This window comes from Pan troglodytes, chromosome 8, assembly GCF_028858775.2.
Source record: "Pan troglodytes isolate AG18354 chromosome 8, NHGRI_mPanTro3-v2.0_pri, whole genome shotgun sequence".
Taxonomy (NCBI): domain Eukaryota; kingdom Metazoa; phylum Chordata; class Mammalia; order Primates; family Hominidae; genus Pan; species Pan troglodytes.
This window is the reverse complement of record NC_072406.2, coordinates 94494317-94518247: the sequence shown is the minus strand read 5'-3', so window position 1 is coordinate 94518247 and position 23931 is coordinate 94494317. Positions and strand designations below refer to the sequence as shown.

Below are 23931 nucleotides of genomic sequence, written 5' to 3'. Positions count from 1 at the left end.
TTTCTGGGATTATTATTGTCCTTTTTTTTTTTTTTGCATGTACTTTCAGGATTTCTATCACAAATAGTTTGGTAATTGTGTTCTTATCGTTCCTTGAGAAGAAAACAGAAATGTGTCAGAGTATGGTCTATTTTCACAACACAGAAAAATATTTGATGCAGTTTATTATAGGATTACAATTTTTTTTAATCTAGGAAATATAATTTTAATTTCTTTCAGATTTAGATGTCTAATCTTTTGAGACACACAAAAATAAACTATTGAATAAGCCAGGGTCATGCATAAGCCTTTATATTGCTGCTCAGATCTATTAAATGGCATCTTATTTAACTTGAAACAAAATCCAGTAACTACTATGTCATAAACATACTCCTGGTAGCATGTCAGTCACTGAAGTATTTTGCTTTTTAAAATTTCCTAACGATGAAGTATTTTTCTTACTCCAAACACATTACAAAGCACTGTGACATTTAATTTTTAAATTCATTTCTGTATGTATTTATTCAATAGTATCTTAGTGATAGGAGGTGCTCAGTAAACATTTGTTGAATAGGAGTATGACTGAAACATACTACTTAAATAGAGTGCTGTACAAAATGGCACTTTATTAATAACTACATTGGAATTTTTAGAAGTGGCTGATGCAAGAACAAATGTAAGCCTTTTATTCACAGAAAAGCTTGAGAGATGAATAGCAGGCACATGTGATGTGTGATTTATTCATACACACCAGTAGGAGATTTATAGGCATCTATTAACCTACTCGAGTTCCAATTTTGTCTTAGGCTAGTCTTTTGTCATGATTAGCTATGTTGTGAGTCTATGTTAAATAACAGGCTGTCTGTACTGAAATATGCAAGAAATATGGAGACAGAAGGCCAAAATTATTAAATATGTACATCATTTCACTTAAACTATAGGTATATATCTGCTTATGTGTGCTACAAAAATTAGAGATGTACATGCATCTCACAAAAGCAAAGGATTTTTCTTTTACGGACATGATACTCATTGTTATGGACTGAATTTATCTACAAAAATATAAAATCCCTACATGAAGTAAACTCCAGTTCCTCAGAATGTGATCATATTTGGAGAAAGGTCTTTACAGAAGTAATGAAGTTAAAATAAGGTCATGAGGATGTGATCTAATCTAATATGGCTGATGTCCTTAGAGGAAATTTGGAACACACACACCTACAGAGGTAACATGATGAGAAGATACATCTCCTTGACCATCTACAGGCCAAAAAGAGAGGCCTCAAAAGGAATCAACTCTGAACACAAACACCTACAGAGGAAACATAATAAGGTACATCTCCTTGACCATCTATAAGCCAAGGAGGGAGGCCTCAAAAGGAATCAACTCTGCTGACACCTTGATCTTGGAATTCTGACCTCCGGGACTGTGAGAAATTAAATTTCCATAGTGAAGCCACCCAGGCTGTAGCACTTTGTAACAGCAGTCCTAGCAAATTCATACGCTCATGAAGTAATGAAGAATACAGCATAGCCATATGCAGAAAAAGAAGAATTACTTTGTTCTCCTGATAGTCCCAGTTTTTGGAAAAGATGAATCATCTCAGCCTGCATACTGTGGTGGGACCTGATCTGATTCCTCCTCTTGGTAAAACACCATCAAAGAAAGCCACTACTTTAGCTAATGCTTCTGATTCATCCCTTCTTCAATTGATTACGAATTCAAACATAATTGATTGCATTGGCCACTTCCAAATGATTATCCCATTAGATTGGCCACTGTAACATGGTTGAGGATCTAGAAGAGCTTGCATGCACATCACGCTTTGAAGGAGTAGCTCATTCCTGGATTTTCCCTTAAGGTCTTAATGTCACTTGTGTGCTTTGTATCCATACATGCACAGTCACAATAAATATGAGAGAGGAGGAGTGTGGAGAGAAACAATCCCCACTCCCCTTCTTCCCCAACCCAGGTTTGCAGAGCATAGGAATAGGGTGCAAATTTTGCAACTAGGGTGAATGCAGCGGCACTGCCAAAGTCATATATGAACACCACATGTCAGGGGTGAGGAAAGGTCACAGTTCTATTTGTCCTGACACAGGACATATGGTAACTTTTACAGAGCCCTCCTACTATATCACGTATCTGTTCTTCCAAACCTGTGCCATTGCTCAGTGTGGCAATACATCTTCCCTGTGGACTAAACCTGGCTCTTGGATCCAGGCAGCTTCTGCTGGCATGGCATGTTCTAAGTTCATAACTATACAATGCATTTCTCTACACCATCTTAGTGAAACAACATGGGAATAGAGTTTTATAATAGTAATAGAAAAAAGTCATAATTTTCCCTGCCTCACTATTCAGAATAATTAATTTAATAACTGTGTCATACGAGAAGAGTAAATAAAGAGAAGAAAAGGGGTGTGGATATCTATGATCACTGATGCATACACAATTGCAAAGAAAAACAAATTACCAGGGTAATACTGGAAATGAAAGCTTGGTAAGAAATATTTTTCAGATGTTAATTTGATTCTTCTATTGAGTCTTAAAGCCGCAGTGTCTATAAGTGCACTCTTTATCCCCCCTTGTTTTTATTTTTAGCAGTTACATAACCTTATGTCTCTAAAAACCAATTAAACACCTTCCTGATCTCTACTGGGAGTTTTCCCCAAGTAGTTCTCTACCTAGACTATAACAGGACTACTATTTCATTTACAACTTCTTGCTGGAGAGTGTTTCATCAGAGGTGTTAAGAAAAAGTACTGAAATTAATAAAGGAGGGCAGAAACAAAATAAAATGCAGTTCTCTCTGGACACAGTTAAAGTCTCTGGGGTTGGTTCACAATAAACACTGAGATTCTAGATCTTAGATGAGCAGTTTGCTTCTCCTGCCACAGTCTGTAGGTTCTCAAGAACAGATTATTTCTGAGTACTAGGATATATGCCTAAGCTCCACATCATAAACAGACGCTTCTAAAGTATGTAAATAATTATTTCCATTAACTTTGCAGATCTAAAAGTAAATCTTTGTTTGCTTGGTCAGGTAAAACTTAAACCGTAACTACTTTGTTTCCATTTTGTCTCCTTCCACTGTTAAAGAGGCAGCAGCCTTGCCCTTTCCAAATTAAGACTCGCAATTCTGCTATTCAAACGGTGGGACTGTGTGTACCCCGGATATGACACATACCAGATGCTGCCAGCACCCTCTACCCCCAGGCCTTGCAACGGGCCTGCCCTTTCCATCAATGGCCTCAGTAGCTTACCGACAGTGTTTATGGGATCCGGTCAGGGTTTCGATCACAAAGCACTCGCCATCATTGAGACAGTATGCAAGGTCCTTGTCTCGGCAGGGTTTGAAGTGCTCGGATCGCTCTGTGGAATATGTCGTCGTATCTGTCAAGGAAAGCACAGGGGGAAACGCTGTCAGCAGTACATTCTGACACCAACAACTCCTGTCACTGGCTCTGGATCTCTGTATGGAGGCCTTCTCATGGGCTCTGACCTCTGGGACTCTAGACAGACAGCTCCAACCTTCCGTGGTACTGACCAAATGCAGCTGGCTGTAACCACTATATTCAATTGTCTTATTTCTCCACTAAATTTTATCTATTGGAGTCACTCTGGAGAAGCCCCATTTGAGGACAAGTAAACACTAAAAGCTGAATGATCCTAAGTCAAACACCTCAAATCCACCCTCATTAATTTCAGTTTTAACAAACATGTTGTATGAAGGATTGAAACAACATTCCCTTCCCTTTATTGCTGCCAAATATAATTAAACATCTGATCAATGTATATTGTGACTGTTCTGTGGAATCCAATGTCAGTTTGGGAGATTTTTTTTCAGTTACAGCTATAATTGGCTAATAGCTAAGCCAATTATTCTTTCACTTTCTCCTTTTATTATGTAATTAAAATGCAAATGTTCTAAATTCTGAAACAGATTCTCAAATATGAAGAATGTTTCTGGTAAATATTTAACAGGACCAATTATTGTCATTTTTTAGCATATCTTAAACATGCATTCTTAAAATCATAATTACTTACATTTTCAAATTAAGTTATACATCAATATCTGCATCCCAAATACGAGACTAACAATAAATAAGTGCTATCTATAAGATAGACTCTATTACCACATGTAGACATTGTTCTAATTACAGAGTTTTAAGCAACTATTAGCTCCAATTCCACCACAACATTCAACAAAAAATATACTTAAAAAGTCAAAGAAGAAAAAATTATTCAGTGCTTAAGCTTTTAATTTCCTTTACAGAGATTTAGATTAATAATAATATTCAAGCATGGGATATTATACCAGCTTATTAACCGCTCTTGTTTTAATGTGTCTCCCAAATTCCATGTGTTGTAAAATTAATCCTCAAATTCATATGTTGATGATATTTGAAGATGGGGCCTTTGGGAGGTAATTAGGAATGGATAAGGTCATCAGGGTGAGGCCCCCATGATGGAACTGTTGGCTGTTCAAGAAGAGAAAGAAGGACTGAGTTGACATGCTCTTACTCCCTATCCATGTGATGCCCTGCACTGCCTCAGGGCTTGCAGACTTCTTGCCAGCAAGAATGCCCTCAGCAGATGCAGCCCCTTGACCTTAGACTTCCCAGCCTCCAAAACTGCAAGAAATAAACGTATTTTCTTTATAAATTACCTAGCTTTGGGTATTCAGTTAAAGCAACAGAAAATGGACTAAGACAGTAAATGAAGGTCACAATGAGCTTCTTCCCTGATTATCGTCACAACTGATGGTGAGTGATCAGTTTAAAAGGAAACTCACCCCTGTCTCTCCCACATCTAAAAATCCTCATGGGCTCTCCTGTGGGAATAACTTTAAAATCCACAGGAGGGCAAACCAGGGCATGGGCCATCTATATGTTTATCCGTCTGGTCTCTTCTTGCACTCTAAAACTTTATGCAACTTAATTTTCAACTATCATTCTATTTCCCCAAAATACCAAGAACTGTCACACTGCTCCTTCTTCCCAGACCTTCATTCTTTGTTGAAGATACCCAGAAATCCTCAGAACTTAGATGATCTCATCTTGTGCCTCCCAGTGCCTCTTATCACTTTCATCACTGCATTCAACACTGCAAGTAATCCTTTCTTTGTTTTATCTGTTCCTTTCTTCCGTAAGGTCCTTGAGGGCCTGCATGGAGGCTTAATGAGAATTGGTGTTCAGAAAAATATCTCCAAAATCTCTGATCTCTCTAACATCAACAATTAAATGCTATAAATGAAAGCTATAATTAAAAACCTCATTATAATTTTACAAAAAACGCATTTTGTACAGCAAAAAGTGAAATATAATTTAACATTTATGTTATCATTTTAGTATACTTTTTATAATATTGATAAAGATTGCAACAGCAAGGCCTTCAGATTCACACAGACCCTCACACATATGTTACTCATATTCCACGAGCACTGAAATAAACCACTATTGGTGTTGCAATGGGAACTTATGTTTTCCATTTCAAAATATCTGCTTGTTAATACTTTGGCACAAAATAAAGGCTCTGCAAAACACACACATTTTCCATCTTGCAGGAGATTCTCTACAGAAAAGATCTGTTATTCAAGACAGTACGTGATAAACAGTCACACAGAATCAATCTCTCTATGGGAAATATTTAAAATTCAAGAGCTCTGAGCAAAAAATTCAATATGAAACAGTACACAGTTGACTGCTACTCTGGCTGCTGAAGTATATTAACTCATGATCAGTTAGTTAACTTTTCCTTTAATTTCTTATTATCCATTTATTGATATTCACTGATCATGCTTCTAAGAACAGCTTTCATTAACATAATCTACAGCATAAAAAGTGAGATCCTTATTTTATAATCAGTGGTTTTAACAAGCTACAGACTTCAAGTGCAATACAATGGCAAAGCAATTACAATCAATTAACTTCCATCTGACAACTGCTGTCTCTAGTGGTTACCGCCCCATTCTACCAACTGATTTCTCCATCATGTTATCATCTATCAGCACATTACAGAGGATCCGAGACCCAAGTCAATGGCTCTGCAAAAGTCTGGGGTGGGAAAGCTCAGATATCAGGCTTATCATGTACTGAGGCTTTCCATTTCCATAGCTTAAAGAATCTCCAAATTAATTTAAAATGCACATGCTTAACCTTCACAATGACTTTACTGAATTCAAAGAAAACATCATTATTATAACTTTTTAATGACAATATAATAAACAATAATAAAATATTGGGTATGATCATTCTCTAAGTAAATAACTGCAATTATCAATACATTTGAAACCTTAGAATATACCTATGCATTTTACTATATATTATCTATATAGTATTACCCACCTGAAATCACAGAGGCATTGGCTAAGGTAAGTGTAATTCATCATGAGGTGAAATTTTATTCTTGAAAGTCATCACGCAAAATATGTGTATGGAAATATAGGCAAATTCTGGACCCTTAATAAACTCACTAGGTTGCTATGCTAACTCTAAGACCACCTACTTAGATTTTTCTTGACTAAATAATAAGCATACTGTGTCCAAGTCACTCTTACTGACGTTTTCTATCACTTACAACCAAACAAAGCCTACTAAAGAGATGCTAATAATTTTGGATGATATCCTCCTACATTTGTACATCTGATTAAAGTTCATGTATGTATTCATACATCTGTTTAATTTTCAACATATAAGATACACTACAAAACACATAAAATAGAACATAAATAAGAATGAGCCAAAAATAAAACATAAGGTGCAATTCTTTATTTTCTTTCTGTGCCCTAAGGTGGCACAGTGTGCTCTAATGTATCCAGGTGAGTGTTTTATTCTGGAGAAGAAACACGGAACATTTGTGAGAATGAGAACATGGATAAGATCTAATGCCAAACTATAAAAGTTATGATCCTAAACAACCTTGGTGTATCTTAGTAATCAAAAACTCTCATCTGTGAGCAAATTCAACACTTTTGGAAGCTTGTTTATATTTTTTAAAGCTATGCCACTTTTAAGACAGTCCAATACACTAAGCTGGCTATGCTACATGGTACTATTTTGGCATGTACTTAATCAAACTTCTGTTTCTAGGAATGTAATTTGGTAAATAATTTGTTATAGAGCTATTGCCTTCAAAACAATTATATGGATGAAGGTTCCTGTAAGTAAACAGGAGGGGCCTTATGTTCCCGTGAATACCAATTTGTATTTCAAGGCTTTCTTTAAGTTCCCTTATTCCAGAGTGGGCCCTGCTATCAGACATCATTCTCTCCACATCCATCAGCTTCTGAAGCTCCCATCTGACTGGACCATGAGCTTGCTTCCACGGAGCAGAGCAGGTCTTCTCATCTTTAATCCATGGGCTTATGGATGGCATGACACAGAGGCACAGAATAGGAATTTATAGAAGGGAGAAATTTTGGCCCAGCGCGGTGACTCACACCCATAATCATAGCAATTTGGGAGGCCAAGATGGGTGGATCACCTGAGATCAGGAGTTGGAGATCAGCCTGGCCAACATGGTGAAACCCTGTCTCTACTAAAAATACAAAAAATTAGCCAGGCATGGTGGCAGGCACCTGTATTCACATTTACTTGGAAGGCTGAGGCAGGAGAATCACTTGAACCCATGAGGTGGAGGTTGCAGTGGGCTGAGATTGCGCCATTGCACTCTAGCCTGGGTAACAAGAGTGAAACTCTGTCAAAAAAAAAAAAAGGACAACTTTTTTATATAGCATTTTTCTAATTGTTTGTGTTAAAAAGTGGTATCATAGGCCAGGCACTCTGGCTCACACCTGTATCTCAGAACTACAGGAGCCAAGGTGGGAGGATCACTTGAACCCAGGAGTCTGTGACCAGCCTCAACAACATAGGGAGACCCCCATCTATACAAATAATAATAATAATAAATTATTTGGGCATGGTGGCGCACGCCTGTGACCCCAGCTACTCAGAAGGCTGAGGTGGGAGGATCACCTGAGCCCAGGAGGTCGAGGTTGCAGTGAGCTGGTATTGCGCCACTGCACCCCAGCCTGTTTGAGACAGGGCTGAGTGAGGCCCTGTCTCAAAACAGAAAAAAAAAAAAAAAAAAAAAAAGTGTTATAGTGAACAAAAACTCTATTTTAAAAATTTCTGGGAAGCGAAGTAAGTTAGGATATAAGAAGGGCTCCAAAACAACTTAGAGAAAGAGCATGGAATTTCATTAAAGGAGGGAAAAATCAGCCCAGCAGCATAGAGGACAAACGAGGAGAAAACAAAGCAAAACAATTGGAAAGGATTTTCCAAAAAAAGAGGGACAGGAAGAATAAAGGAGTGTTAGGATTAAGATGAGCAGAGATGGTGCTAAGAAAGGGTTTTCCAAGCACCATGACCAAGGTCTGGGGATCAGTTTAAGGAAGCACTGCTGCTGGCATTAGAAATAGTACCCCATCACTAGGGGCCACAGGGACTGTGCAATTATCTGGATCACTCATCTGGCACTTGCTATATGTAGTTTAATGTGTTTTCTTATTTTTTTTATACGTTTCGGTCTCTATCCCCAGGGAGGTCAGGGAGAGTGCTTTGCTTTTAAGTTTTCTATTCTTTCCACATCACGTAGCATACATAGTAAGTAATCAGTAGAGTAATTAAATGCACAGTGAGAGGTGGTGGTGGTGAATTCATTAAAGGCAAAATGGGAAGAAAATGTTGGGTTGGAAGACAGAAATCCCCGCAGATTTTGCAATGAAAGTTAATTTATTAATGAATTGAAATGATGACTGGTTTCCCCCTTAACTACTGAGTTGAACCTGAATATTACTTACGGAGGTTTCTATGTTGCCGGCACAATGCAGCACACTGTGGGAACACATATATTGTTGCAGGAACAAGAGTACTAAATGGGCTGTTACAGATAATAATTGCATGAGATAGTCAAAGAAAGGGAGAGATTAATTCAGGCTATAGTAACCTCTGAGGGTTTCTTAAAGTGTTGGCATTGGAGCTGGGCTTGAATATGTGTGATTGAATTGGCACAGGAAAAGGAATCCTGGATGGGAAAAACAAGATCGCCCCCCACCCCCCGCCACCAAAAAAAAAAAAAAAAAAAAAAAAAGGAAAATATTGAGACTCAGATTAGATCCGAAATAAATTCATCACACTCCTGGCTTTAAAATGTCAGATTTCGTCTTTGTCCACTAGAGTTGCGCGGACGGATGCGCCACTACTTTGCAGCGGGTTTCCGGCGGGCCACACGCGCAGCAACAGGAACCCAACCCCTGCTGACCTTGAGCTCCAGGAGTTCGTTTCTTACGTCCGCGGAAGTGCAGCGGCCTCAATTCTTAGCGCAGAAAAATAACTACACATGGGCAAAGGAGATCCTAAGAAGCCGAAAGACAAAATGTCATCATGTGCATTTTTTGTGTAAACTTGTCGGGAGGAGCACAAGAAGAAGCACCCAAATGCTTCAGTCAACTTCTCAGTTTTCTAAAAAGTGCTCAGAGAGATAGAAGACCATGTCTGCTAAAGAGAAAGGAAAATTTGAAGATGTGGCAAAGGCGGACAAGGCCCGTTATGAAAGAGAAATGAAAACCTATATCCCTCTCAAAGGGGAGGCAAAAAAGAAGTTCAAGGATCCCAATGTACCCAAGAGGCCTCCTTCGGGATTTTTCCTGTTCTGCTCTGAGTATCACCCAAAAATCAAAGGAGAACATCCTGGCCCGTCCATTGGTGATGTTCGGAAGAAACTGGGAGAGATGTGGAACAACACTGCTGCAGACAACAAGCAGCCTTATGAAGAGAAGGCTGCCAAGCTGAAGGAAAAATACGAAAAGGATACTGCTGCATATCGAGCTAAAGGAAAGCCTGATGCAGCAAAAAAGGGAGTTGTCAAGGCTGAAAAAAGCAAGGAAAAGAAGGAAGAGGAGAAAGATGAGGAAGATGAAGAGGATGAAGATGAAGATGATGAATAAGTTGGTTCTAGTGCAGTTTTTTTTGTCTATAAAGCATTTAAACCCCCTGTACACAACTTATTCCTGTTAAAGAAAAAAACTGAAATGTAGGCTGTGTAAGATTTATTTTTAAACAAACAATCAAAAAATGTCACATTCCTCAAGCAGTTTTTTTTTTCTCTCCCATAGAGTTCATGATATGACGATTCTCTAAGAAAAGGTAAGAATCTGGCAATGCAATGTAAAAGCTTTTAGGATTAGCAAACTACCTTTACAAGCCAGGAGCCATTTAAATATGGTTGTTGACTCTGGCAGCCTCTTCTGTAGGAATACTGTAAATGAAACCTGCTGCCATATATTAAAATTTCCTGTAGAATCTGTCATTTATCAGGCACCTAGGAAGGAGCACTGGCATGAGACTGAGTTATAAAATATTTAATGGTAAAGGGAAATTGCAAGAAGAATGCAGTGGTGTTTGAAAGGGAAACAAACCATTTCTCAGCTGGCAAGAGGCAAAGATAGCTTTCTCCCCGCTGCCAAAGATCAGACAATTGTTCACTTTGCTGGCATGGGAGAAATGGGGAGTATAGGGCAAGGATTTTAAAAGTTCAATTGATTCGTGGGGCTGCTGTGAGAACTGACAGTTCTTGATGTATCCCAGAGCCATTAATTTTTGCAGCAAATGTAGAAAGGGCCCTTGTTAAAGTTGCATGACGTATCTGCCACGTTGCAGTTTGAAATCCTGCTTTTAAAAACTGTTTCAGCTTATTTAAACCTGAATGGGACATAGCCTGTTCAATGGAAATGCATTTATTTGGGAATTGCAGAGCTTATCCTAAACTGAATATATTTCCTTTAACCAGCATGCAAACACACGCATATTTCAAACTGCTCTGAACTATGATAATAATAATAGCAGCTACTGTCACTGGAGCCCTTGGCTTATGCTAGGCTCTGTGCTATGTGCTTCAGAGACACTATCTCTGTACCACACATCACCTTCCTGAAATGACCTATTTTATGTTACCAGCTATCTCTAAATCCAATAGTGGGTTTTTTTGTTTTGTTTTTTCGCATCTCGTTGAAATTCTCAAAAGCAACTAAAACTCATAACCCTCTTGCCTTTGTGAAAACCTTTCTTTCCTTGGAATCTATGTTATCACATAGTCTTGATTTTCCTCTTGACCTTTGACTTTCACCAACTTATTATCATCTAATCTATGTTTAAATGCTGGATTACTTAAAGACTGGCTTTCAAATAACTCCAAGCATATACTTAACACCATGCTAAGTGTTTTCCTTTAGCTGTCTTTTTTGACCTTAAAATAACACTATGAATTTGTGCATTTTTATTATCATTTTTTTTTTTTACAAATAGAGAGACTGAGTCTTTACTTACTTTGTTTACTTCATTGGCCCAAGGGTTCATAGCTCTTACCTGGGAGCTTCTAAACACAAACCAATGCAGCTTGACTGACTCTGTTATACTGTTTCTCATAGTCACATTTTTATTTCTATTATGTCTTTCTTTTTTATTTATTCTCTGTGTGAGTGCTATTGCCAGTGTGTTACTCAATTTAGCAGCATCTTCGAGTGAGTATATTAGAAATGTAAAGCATGGACTCCATCCAAGATCTACTGCACCAGAAACGCTGGAGGTGGGTCCTGGATGCTGCTTTAGAAAACTTTCCAGATCATTCTCATGAACCCTAAACTCTGAAAACCAGCTGCCCTGGATGATCCTCTCTGTTATCTACATGCCAATAACCTTGATTTTATGCATCCAGCTCACAGGCTTCTCTAAATTCCAGTCTGCCTATCTTTCCCCTCTTGATGGACATCCCAAAAGCAGCTCAGAATTTGCTTATAGAAAATGGAACTCTTGCTCTTCCTCAAGAAACTTGCACTTTAGCACTCCCAGTCTCAGTTAATGTGACACCACTGATCCCATTGTCCAAGCCAGAAACCTAGTAGCCATTCTCTTGATCCTGCATGCGCAATCACCAAATACTCTTGATTCTAACTCCTAAATATCTTTTGAATTTACCACTTCTTTCCATCTCATCTTACCTGGAATATTCCTTACAGACCTGTCTGTGCACATGCTACCCACCCTAAAATGAATTATTTACAATAAAATCTGTTTCCATAATATATGCAAAAAAAACCCACATAGCAATCAGTCACTGCTGTTCAAAAAATCATGTCATGGCTTATCTCGGCTCTTACGATGAAGACCAAAATCTTCCCAAGCCCTCTGTGTCTCTCACTCCTCATCTCATACGTAATAACTGCCCCCCACTTTCAATACACAAGCCAAAATTGTTTAAATTTCCCATGTCCCCTCAGGCCTTTGCACATGCTTTGCTCTGCAGGTTGCCACCTTGCACCCCCACAATCCCACAGTTGTCCACAGATTTCATCCAGATAACATATTATAAGACAGAGAAAACTTTAGCAAAAAATAAATTCCCATTGGATATTTCTGTTCTCTACAAAACTCTCTATAGTGTTGCCCAGTAAAGGCTTTCTTCTCTGGGGCCTTTTCACCATTTAGGTCATAGAACTACTCCCCACTCTTTCTGCTCTTTGTCTCTCATTCTTTCAATCATAGCTGTGACTGCTACTCATAGTCTTGAGCCACAGATAACACACACGTCTGCAAAGCCTAGCCTTTGAGATGATTTATCAAAGTCTAACAAAAATAAGCCTCACCCTATGGGATATTCTCAAACTTGCTACTAGAAATAATAAACTTCATTATTTCCATTTGTTTATCCCATAAACCATATGCCTCTGGAAGATACAAACATGTTTTATATCTGTGTGTGTGTGTGTGTGTGTGTGTATGTGTGTGTGTTTGTGCATGTATGTGGGTATATGTATTCGTAATAACTAACTCATCACCTGTTATCCAATAGTTATTCAGTAAATACTTATTGAATGAATATCCTCACACTAACCCTAAATTATGGACTTTTATATATTGTAGATGAGATTTTCAACATACCCATAGAGACTTCATTCCTTCTAACAAAAAGCCTCCCTGGGAGTTTGAACTACTCTATAGGCTAAGAAAAGCAGGAGTACATTAAGGATTGAATGCTATGTAGAAGTGAAGACACTTGCTAACTGAATGGCCTACAAATCCAATATGCTGGAGGACTGTAGTAGCACTTGCCATTGACAGAGAAGTAGCAGACACTTACCTCACATAGGTCAGAAGTGCATACCTATACATTTTTGTGGGTGCAGAGTGGCCTTGTCTCTGCCTTGTTCCATAAAAGATCATGAAGTAAGTTGGTTGACTGTTGTGTGTGCTTATTTAGAAATATTATGATCTGGATTACAGCAGGGTCATTTTCCACTTGCTCAAATTTTACCTTACTTACACGTGAGCAGTGAGTAGCATGTACGTAGAAACCCCAATACCTTCTGCTAAGGAAAGAACATGGCCATTTGTAGATGGGTCTTAAACTTCAAAGAGAACTGAGTCTATGCTGGTGGGGCCCTTTTCATGTTCTCCAGCAGAGAGAGACCTCAGCTAACAGACTGATTCTATCTTCTGAGTCAGGTGCACTGGGAAACTTGAAAGAGATGCCACCATAGACTTGAATTACATGGCTCTCCTTCCTCTGACACCATGTTTCCTAAGCAATTTTCTAATTGAAATGTGATTTCCAGCATTAATCTGGATGCTATCCACAGTGGGGATGGTGTGTCTTTCTCTACAACATCTTTATTTCCCAAATGTGTCTTTATATGAGCTTCTAGTGGATAAAAGTTTCTGACACATAGAAACAGCCTCCTGTCTGGTCTCCCTGTACCTCACACTGGCTTCTACTACTTACTAAGAGTTAACACGGCCGGGTGCGAGTGGCTCACGCCTGTAATCCCAGCACTTTGGGAGGCCGAGGCGGGCAGATCTCGAGGTCAGGAGATCAAGACCATCCTGGCTAACACGGTGAAACCCCGTTTCTACCAAAAATACACAAAAAAATTAGCCAGGCATGGTGGCGGGCACCTGTAGTCCCAGCTACTTGGGAGGCTGAGGCAGGAGAATGGCGTGAACCCAGGAGGCGGAGCTTGCAGTGAGCCGAGATCGCGCCACAGCACTCCAGCCTGGGTGACAGCACAAGACTCCATCTCAAAAAAAAAAAAAAAGAAGAGTTAACACACCCACCTCAATAGCACATGTGAGCTCTCCATCTTGTGGCTAAAACTCCATTGAGTCTTCATTACACGAGATTGACAAACCCTTTCTAGCTTATTCAGCAATTCCCCACACAAGCCATCAGAGAAGGCTCCCTGGGACTGCACTTCCTAGTCTCTTTCCCACATTTCTTGAGCTCCAATAATACTGGAACACATATGGCGACTTTTAGACTCTATGAATTTAAATGTGCTATTCCCTTTACCTCATACACAGCTACATGTATGTCTCTAACAAATAATTTCTAATTGTTTCAGATTTATGTGAAATGTAAGCACATACTGAAGTCTTCCCTAGCTCCTCAGGTTAGAAGTGGCTGAAAGTATTCAGAGCTCCAGGCACACTTCCTATTCATCTCTAATACTGTGATGATCACTCTGAATTGCAGTTTAACTGCTTACATGTTCGTTCTCCATCCTCTTCTCAAACTAGATTATGGGATCTTAGGGACCTAGCAAGTCAATCTCTGTATCACCATAATTTATTACAAAGCCTGACACACAATAAGTGCTTAATGCACGCTTTCTGTGAATAAGTATCATAATGGTTGTAACAATGAAAATTATACCAACATCATGGGCATACACAAAACTTCAGAATGATAAGGTAACAGCACCTTTTTGCTCCAAATCTGTGATAATGTTTTTGGAAATGAATGATTAAAAACATATCTATACTTTTGTGAACATACCTGAGGCTAATAATCAAGTTTTTTTTATTTTTTCATGTTCGTGGGTTCCGTGTAAAAAAGCAGTTTTTTTTGAGGAGCCAAGATGGCCGAATAGGAACAGCTCCGGTCTACAGCTCCCAGCGTGAGCGACGCAGAAGACGGTGATTTCTGCATTTCCATCTGAGGTACCGGGTTCGTCTCACTAGGGAGTGCCAGACAGTGGGCGCAGGCCAGTGGGTGCGCGTACCGTGCGCGAGCCGAAGCAGGGCGAGGCATTGCCTCACCTGGGAAGCGCAAGGGGTCAGGGAGTTCCGTTTCTGAGTCAAAGAAAGGGGTGACAGACGCACCTGGAAAATCCGGTCACTCCCACCCGAATACTGCGCTTTTCCGACTGGCTTAAAAAACGGCGCACCAAGAGATTCTATCCCGCACCTGGCTCAGAGGGTCCTACGCCCTCGGAATCTCGCTGATTGCTAGCACAGCAGTCTGAGATCAAACTGCAAGGCGGCAGCGAGGCTGGGGGAGGGGCGCCCGCCATTGCCCAGGCTTGCTTAGGTAAACAAAGCAGCCGGGAAGCTCAAACTGGGTGGAGCCCACCACAGCTCAAGGAGGCCTGCCTGCCTCTGTAGGCTCCACCTCTGGGGGCAGGGCACAGACAAACAAAAAGACAGCAGTAACCTCTGCAGACTTAAATGTCCCTGTCTGACAGCATTGAAGAGAGCAGTGGTTCTCTCAGTACGCAGCTGGAGATCTGAGAACCGGCAGACTGCCTCCTCAAGTGGGTCCCTGACCCCTGACCCCTGACCCCCGAGCAGCCTAACTGGGAGGCACCTCCCAGCAGGGGCACACTGACACCTCACACGGCAGGGTATTCCAACAGACCTGCAGCTGAGGGTCCTGTCTGTTAGAAGGAAAACTAACAAACAGAAAGGACATCCACACCAAAAACCCATCTGTACATCACCATCATCAAAGACCAAAAGTAGATAAAACCACAAAGATGGGGAAAAAACAGAACAGAAAAACTGGAAACTCTAAAAAGCAGAGCGCCTCTCCTCCTCCAAAGGAACGCAGTTCCTCACCAGCAACGGAACAAAGCTGGATGGAGAATGACTTTGACGAGCTGAGAGAAGGCTTTAGATGATCAAATTACTCTGAGCTATGGGAGGACATTCAAACCAAAGGCAAAGAAGTTGAAAACTTTGAAAAAAATTTAGAAGAATGTATAACTAGAATAACCAATACAGAGAAGTGCTTAAAGGAGCTGATGGAGCTGAAAACCAAGGCTCGAGAACTACGTGAAGAATGCAGAAGCCTCAGGAGCCGATGCCATCAACTGGAAGAAAGGGTATCAGCAATGGAAGATGAAATGAATGAAGTGAAGTGAGATGGGAAGTTTAGAGAAAAAAGAATAAAAAGAAATGAGCAAAGCCTCAAAGAAATATGGGACTATGTGGAAAGACCAAATCTACGTCTGATTGGTGTACCTGAAAGTGATGGGGAGAATGGAACCAAGTTGGAAAACACTCTGCAGGATATTATCCAGGAGAACTTCCCCAATCTAGCAAGGCAGGCCAACGTTCAGATTCAGGAAATACAGAGAACACCACAAAGATACTCCTCGAGAAGAGCAACTCCAAGACACATAATTGTCAGATTCACCAAAGTTGAAATGAAGGAAAAAATGTTAAGAGCAGCCACAGAGAAAGGTCGGGTTACCCTCAAAGGGAAGCCCATCAGACTAACAGCGGAACTCTCGGCAGAAACCCTACAAGCCAGAAGAGAGTGGGGGCCAATATTCAACATTCTTAAAGAAAAGAATTTTCAACCCAGAATTTCATATCCAGCCAAACTAAGCTTCATAAGTGAAGGAGAAATAAAATACTTTACAGACAAGCAAATGCTGAGAGATTTTGTCACCACCAGGCCTGCCCTACAAGAGCTCCTGAAGGAAGCGCTAAACATGGAAAGGAACAACGGGTACCAGCTGCTGCAAAATCATGCCAAAATGTAAAGACCATCGAGGCTAGGAAGAAACTGCATCAACTAACGAGTAAAATAACCAGCTAACATCATAATGACAGGATCAAATTCACACATAACAATATTAACTTTAAATGTAAATGGACTAAATGCTCCAATTAAAAGACACAGACTGGCAAATTGGATAAAGAGTCAAGACCCATCAGTGTGCTGTATTCAGGAAACCCATCTCACGTGCAGAGACACACATAGGCTCAAAATAAAAGGATGGAGGAAGATCTACCAAGCAAATGGAAAACAAAAAAAGGCAGGGGTTGCAATCCTAGTCTCTGATAAAACAGAGTTTAAACCAACAAAGATCAAAAGAGACAAAGAAGGCCATTACATAATGGTAAAGGGATCAATTCAACAAGAAGAGCTAACTATCCTAAATATATATGCACCCAATACAGGAGCACTCAGATTCATAAAGCAAGTCCTGAGTGACCTACAAAGAGACTTAGACTCCCACACATTAATAATGGGAGACTTTAACACCCCACTGTCAACATTAGACAGATCAATGAGACAGAAAGTCAACAAGGATACCCAGGAATTGAACTCAGCTCTGCACCAAGCGGACCTAATAGACATCTACAGAACTCTCCACCCCAAATCAACAGAATATACATTTTTTTCAGCACCACACCACACCTATTCCAAAATTGACCACATACTTGGAAGTAAAGCTCTCCTCACCAAACGTAAAAGAACAGAAATTATAACAAACTGTCTCTCAGACCACAGTGCAATCAAACTAGAACTCAGGATTCAGAATCTCACTCAAAACCACTCAACTTCATGGAAACTGAACAACCTGCTCCTGAATGACTACTGGGTACATAACGAAATGAAGGCAGAAATAAAGATGTTCTTTGAAACCAACGAGAACAAAGACACAACATAGCAGAATCTCTGGGATGCATTCAAAGCAGTGTGTAGAGGGAAATTTATAGCACTAAATGCCCACAAGAGAAAGCAGGAAAGATCCAAAATTGACACCCTAACATCACAATTAAAAGAACTAGAAAAGCAAGAGCAAACACATTCAAAAGCTAGCAGAAGGCAAGAAATAACTAAAATCAGAGCAGAACTGAAGGAAATAGAGACACAAAAAACCCTTCAAAAAATTAATGAGTCCAGGAGCTGGTTTTTTTGAAAGGATCAACAAAATTGATAGACCGCTAGCAAGACTAATAAAGAAAAAAAGAGAGAAGAATCAAATAGATGCAATAAAAAATGATAAAGGAGATATCACCACCGATCCCACAGAAATACAAACTACCATCACAGAATACTACAAACACCTCTATGCAAATAAACTAGAAAATCTAGAAAAAATGGATAAATTCCTCGACACATACACTCTCCCAAGACTAAACCAGGAAGAAATTGAATCTCTGAATAGACCAATAACAGGATCTGAAATTGTGGCAATAATCAATAGTTTACCAACCAAAAAGAGTCCAGGACCAGATGGATTCACAGCCGAATTCTACCAGAGGTACAAGGAGGAACTGGTACCATTCCTTCTGAAACTATTCCAATCAATAGAAAAAGAGGCCAGCAATTAACTCGTTTTATGAGGCCAGCATCATTCTGAAACCAAAGCTGGGCAGAGACTCAACCAAAAAAGAGAATTTTAGACCAATATCCTTGATGAACATTGATGCAAAAATCCTCAATAAAATACTGGCAAACCGAATCCAGCAGCACATCAAAAAGCTTATCCACCATGATCAAGTGGGCTTCATCCCTGGGATGCAAGGCTGGTTCAATATATGCAAATCAATAAATGTAATCCAGCATATAAACAGAGCCAAAGACAAAAACCACATGATTATCTCCATAGATGCAGAAAAAGCCTTCGACAAAATTCAACAACCCTTCGTGCTAAAAACTCTCAATAAATTAGGTATTGATGGGACGTATTTCAAAATAATAAGAGCTATCTGTGACAAACCCACAGCCAATATCATACTGAATGGGCAAAAACTGGAAGCATTCCCTTGGAAAACTGGCACAAGACAGGGATGCCCTCTCTCACCACTCCTATTCAACATAGTGTTGGAAGTTCTGGCCAGGGCAATGAGGCAGGAGAAGGAAATAAAGGGTATTCAATTAGGAAAATAGGAAATCAAATTGTCCCTGTTTGCAGATGACATGATTGTATATCTAGAAAACCGCATTGTCTCAGCCCAAAATCTGCTTAAGCTGATAAGCAACTTCAGCAAAGTCTCAGGATACAAAATCAATGTACAAAAATCACAAGCATTCTTATACACCAACAACAGACAAACAGAGAGCCAAATCATGAGTGAACTCCCATTCATAATTGCTTCAAAGAGAATAAAATACTTAGGAATCCAACTTACAAGGGACGTGAAGGACCTCTTCAAGGAGAACTACAAACCACTGCTCAAGGAAATAAAAGAGGATACAAGCAAATGGAAGAACATTCCATGCTCATGGGTAGGAAGAATCAATATCGTGAAAATGGCCATACTGCCCAAGGTAATTTACAGATTCAATGCCATCCCGATCAAGCTACCAATGCCTTTCTTCACAGAATTGGAAAAAAACTACTTTAAAGTTCATATGGAACCAAAAAAGAGCCCACATCGCCAAGTCAATCCTAAGCCAAAAGAACAAAGCTGGAGGCATCACACTACCTGACTTCAAACTATATTACAAGGCTACAGTAACCAAAACAGCATGGTACTGGTACCAAAACAGAGATATAGATCAATGGAACAGAACAGAGCCCTCAGAAATAACGCCACATATCTACAACTATCTGATCTTTGACAAACCTGACAAAAACAAGCAATGGGGAAACGATTCCCTATTTAATAAATGGTGCTGGGAAAACTGGCTAGCCATATGTAGAAAGCTGAAACTGGATTCCTTTCCTTACACCTTATACAAAAATGAATTCAAGATGGATTAAAGACTTAAACGTTAGACCTAAAACCATAAAAACCCTAGAAGAAAACCTAGGCATTACCATTCAGGACATAGACATGGGCAAGGACTTCATGTCTAAAACACCAAAAGCAATGGCAACAAAAGCCAAAATTGACAAATGGGATCTAATTAAACTAAAGAGCTTCTGCACAGCAAAAGAAACTACCATCAGAGTGAACAGGCAACCTACAAAACGGGAGAAAATTTTCGCAACCTACTCATCTGACAAAGGGCTAATATCCGGAATATACAATGAACTCAAACAAATTTACAAGAAAAAAACAAACAACCCCATCAAAAAGTGGGCGAAGGACATGAACAGACACTTCTCAAAAGAAGACATTTATGCAGCCAAAAAACACATGAAAAAATGCTCATCATCACTGGCCATCAGAGAAATGCAAATCAAAACCACAATGAGATACCATCTCACACCAGTTACAATGGCAATCATTAAAAAGTCAGGAAACAATAGGTGCTGGAGAGGATGTGGAGAAATAGGAACACTTTTACACGGTTGGTGGGACTGTAAACTAGTTCAACCACTGTGGAAGTCAGTGTGGCGATTCCTCAGGGATCTAGAACTAGAAATACCATTTGACCCAGCCATCCCATTACTGGGTATATACCCAAAGGACTATAAATCATGCTGCTATAAAGACACATGCACACATATGTTTATTGCGGCATTATTCACAATAGCAAAGACTTGGAACCAACCCAAATGTCCAACAATGATAGACTGGATTAAGAAAATGTGGCACATATACAACATGGAGTACCATGCAGCTGTAAAAAATGATGAGTTCATGTCCTTTGTAGGGACATGGATGAAATTGGAAATCATCATTCTCAGTAAACTATCGCAAGAACAAAAAACCAAACACTGCATATTCTCACTCATAGGTGGGAATTGAACAATGAGATCACATGGACACAGGAAGGGGAATATCATACTCTGGGGACTGTTGTGGGGTGTGGGGAGGGGGGAGGGATAGCATTGGGAGATATACCTAATGCTAGATGACGAGTTAGTGGGTGCAGCGCACCAGCATGGCACATGTATACGTATGTAACAAACCTGCACAATGTGCACATGTACCCTAAAACTTCAAGTATAATAAAAAAGAAAGAAAGAAAAAAAAAAGCAGTTTTTTTAAATGAGAATTTATGTGTTTCTTTATTAAAGAATGTTCTCTCACATCCAAATTTCTTGTCTGGAAAGTATGTATGGATGTGATGTTCAAAATATTTAATAAGTCATATGGAAATTACAGGACTAATCAGAATAAATCTGTACAGTCATAAGAGAGAAGCAGCGTCCTGGAGGTCCCTCTGGGGCTAAATGTTAACTCTTGTTTCTGGATTAACACTGAGGAGATTTGGGAACCCCGGCATCCAGGGTGGCATTGGGGGGACAATTTTCAGGGGGGATTTGAGCAGTGGTTAGTTACCATATAGAATAAAATTATTGTAATTTCTTAACAGTCAATACAATTAGTGAAGTGCACTGCTGTACATCAGGTCTACTCTCATGGTATAAATCTGTCTTTAGTATAATATGAAGACAGATATGCGATGCCTCCAGCTTTGTTCTGGTTGTTTAGGATTGCTTTGGCTATTAAAGCCCTTTTTTGGTTCCACATGAATTTTAGGATTTTTTTTCTAATCCTGTGAAAAATGACATTGGTAATGTAATCAAATGGTGTTGAATATGTACATTGCTTTGGGCAGTACAGTCATTTTAATGATATTGATTCTTCAAATCCATGAGCATGGGGTGATTTTCCATTTGTTTGTGTCATCTATGATTAGTGTTTTGTAGTTTTGCTTGTAGAGATCTTTCACTTCCTTCATTAAATGTATGCCTATGTATTTTTTTGTAACGATTGTAAATAGGATTGAGTTCTTGTTTTGGTTCTCAGCTTGATTATTATTATTGGTGTTTAGCAAGGCCACAGATTTTTCCTTGTTGATTTTGTATCCTGAAACTTTACTGAAATCATTTATCAGTTCTCCATTCTGTACCATTTATCTATATGTCTATTTTTTAATTCCAGTACCATACTGTTTTGGTTACTACAGCATTGAGAGCCCCAGATTTGATAAAGCCACATACCTATGATGAACTGACCTTTGACTAAGTCAACAAAAATATACACTGGGGAGAGGACACTCTATTCAATAAATGGTTCTGGAAAAATTGGATAACCATATGCAGACGGATGAAACCATAACCATATCTCTTACCATATACAAAAATTAACTCAAGATGAAATTAAAGACTGAAATGTAAAACTTGAAACTGTAAAAATCCTTGAAGAAAACCTAGGAAAAACTTTACTGAACACTGGCCTAGGCAAAGAATTTATGACCAAGTCCTCAAAAACAAACATCATAAAAACAAAAATATATAAGTGAGAGTTAATTAAACTAAAAAGCTTCTACAAAGCAAAATAAATGATAAATACAGTAAACAGACAGCCTACAGAATGGGAAAATATTTGCAATGTATGCATCTGACAAAGGGCTAATATCCGGAATCTACAAGGAACTCAAACAGCTCAACAAGAAAAATAAATAACTCTATTAAAAAGGGGGCAAAACACATAAACACACACTTTTTAAAAGAAAACATACAAGCAACCAATAAACATATGAAAAACATTCTCAACATCATTAATCATCAGATAAATGCAAATTAAAACCACAGTGAGATACCATCTTACACCAGCCAGAATGGTTAATATTAAAAAGTGAAAAAACAACAGATATTGTGAGGATGTGGAGAAAAGGGAATGCTAATACGTTGTTGATGGCAGTGTAAATTGCTACAGCCTTTATGGAAAACAGTATGGAGATTTATCCAAGAACTAAAAATAGAACTACCATTTGATCCAGTAATCCCACTTCTGAGTATATACCCAATGGGAAAGAAATCATTATTATATCAAAAAGATATCTGTACTTGCATATTTTTGGCAGCACTATTCACAATAGCAAAGATATGGAATCACCTTAAGTATTCATTAATGGATGATTAATGAGTGTGTGTGTGTGTGCATATATATAACATAAATACCATATTCCATATATATATCATATAGTATGATATATATACATACACACACCAGAAATACCATATACCATAAATACCATAAAGTACTACTCAGCCATAAAAAAGAAATCATACCATTTTATGAAATCTAGGACTCTCAAGGCTTAGTAACCAAAACACCATGGTGCTGGTATAAAAATAGATACAGATCAATAGAACAGGAACTGGAGGCAACGATCCTAAGTAAAATAACTCAGAAACAGAGTAAAATACTTTATATTCTCACTTATAACCAGGAGCTAAACAAAGGGTACACATGGACATTTAGTGGTAAATAATATACACTGGAGACTACAAAAGATGGGAAAGTGGGAGGAAGGAAAGGGTTGAAAAACTACCTATTGGGTTACCAAATCACTTTTTGGGTGATGAGTACACTAAAAGCCCAGACTCTACCGCTATGTAAAATATTAATGTAAGAAATCTGTACTTGTACTCCCTAAATCTAGAAAAATAAAACAGATATATACATATAAAATAAATAAATCTGTTCTTAGGACTTATAGTTTTAACAATTCAAACCAACAACCTTGGGATAAGAGAAACTTTAGAAGTCAGCATGCAGTAATAATGCTTGGAATAAACCTATTAATCCAATATAAATATCATTTTCATTTTACAGAAATGAAACTGAACTATGGAGGGACCACACAACAGTCTTATTATTTCACACCTCATCCATAGAAAGGCAAGGAAAAGTCAATAAAGCCCAACTCCATAAAGAAATCTCTTTAATATTCTGCATTTCCAACCGTGCTGAGTTTTGGACTCTTTTAAGCTACACATATGCAAGCTTCTCCTTGCCAAACACTCTATTTATCACTCCAGAATAAGTAAATAAGAGCAATTAGAAGGCACCGTTTTTTAGTAGTTCATTCATCTTGGAACCCATCTACCCAACACCAATGTTAAAAATATTTTTATTTTTAAATTTTGGGCGTACATAGCTGGTGTATATATTCATGGGGTACATGAGATGCTTTGATACAGGTATGCAATGCGTAATAATCACATCATGGAAAATGGGGTA

At 38.9% G+C, this 23931-nt stretch overlaps 1 protein-coding gene and 1 pseudogene across 13 annotated transcripts in view; one reads left to right on the top strand and one right to left on the bottom strand.

Annotated features, from left to right (window-relative positions):
* NRG3 (neuregulin 3) overlaps positions 1-23931 on the bottom strand; it is a 1116866-nt gene that overhangs the window by 626369 nt on the left and 466566 nt on the right. For all 13 annotated transcript variants that reach the window (XM_016918766.4, XM_016918770.4, XM_054660302.2 and 10 more), the window contains one exon: positions 3247-3376. In XM_016918766.4, coding sequence (XP_016774255.3) covers positions 3247-3376 — 130 coding nt within the window. The remainder of the gene's footprint in view (positions 1-3246; positions 3377-23931) is intronic.
* LOC129136199 (high mobility group protein B1-like) lies at positions 9256-13178 on the top strand (annotated as a pseudogene).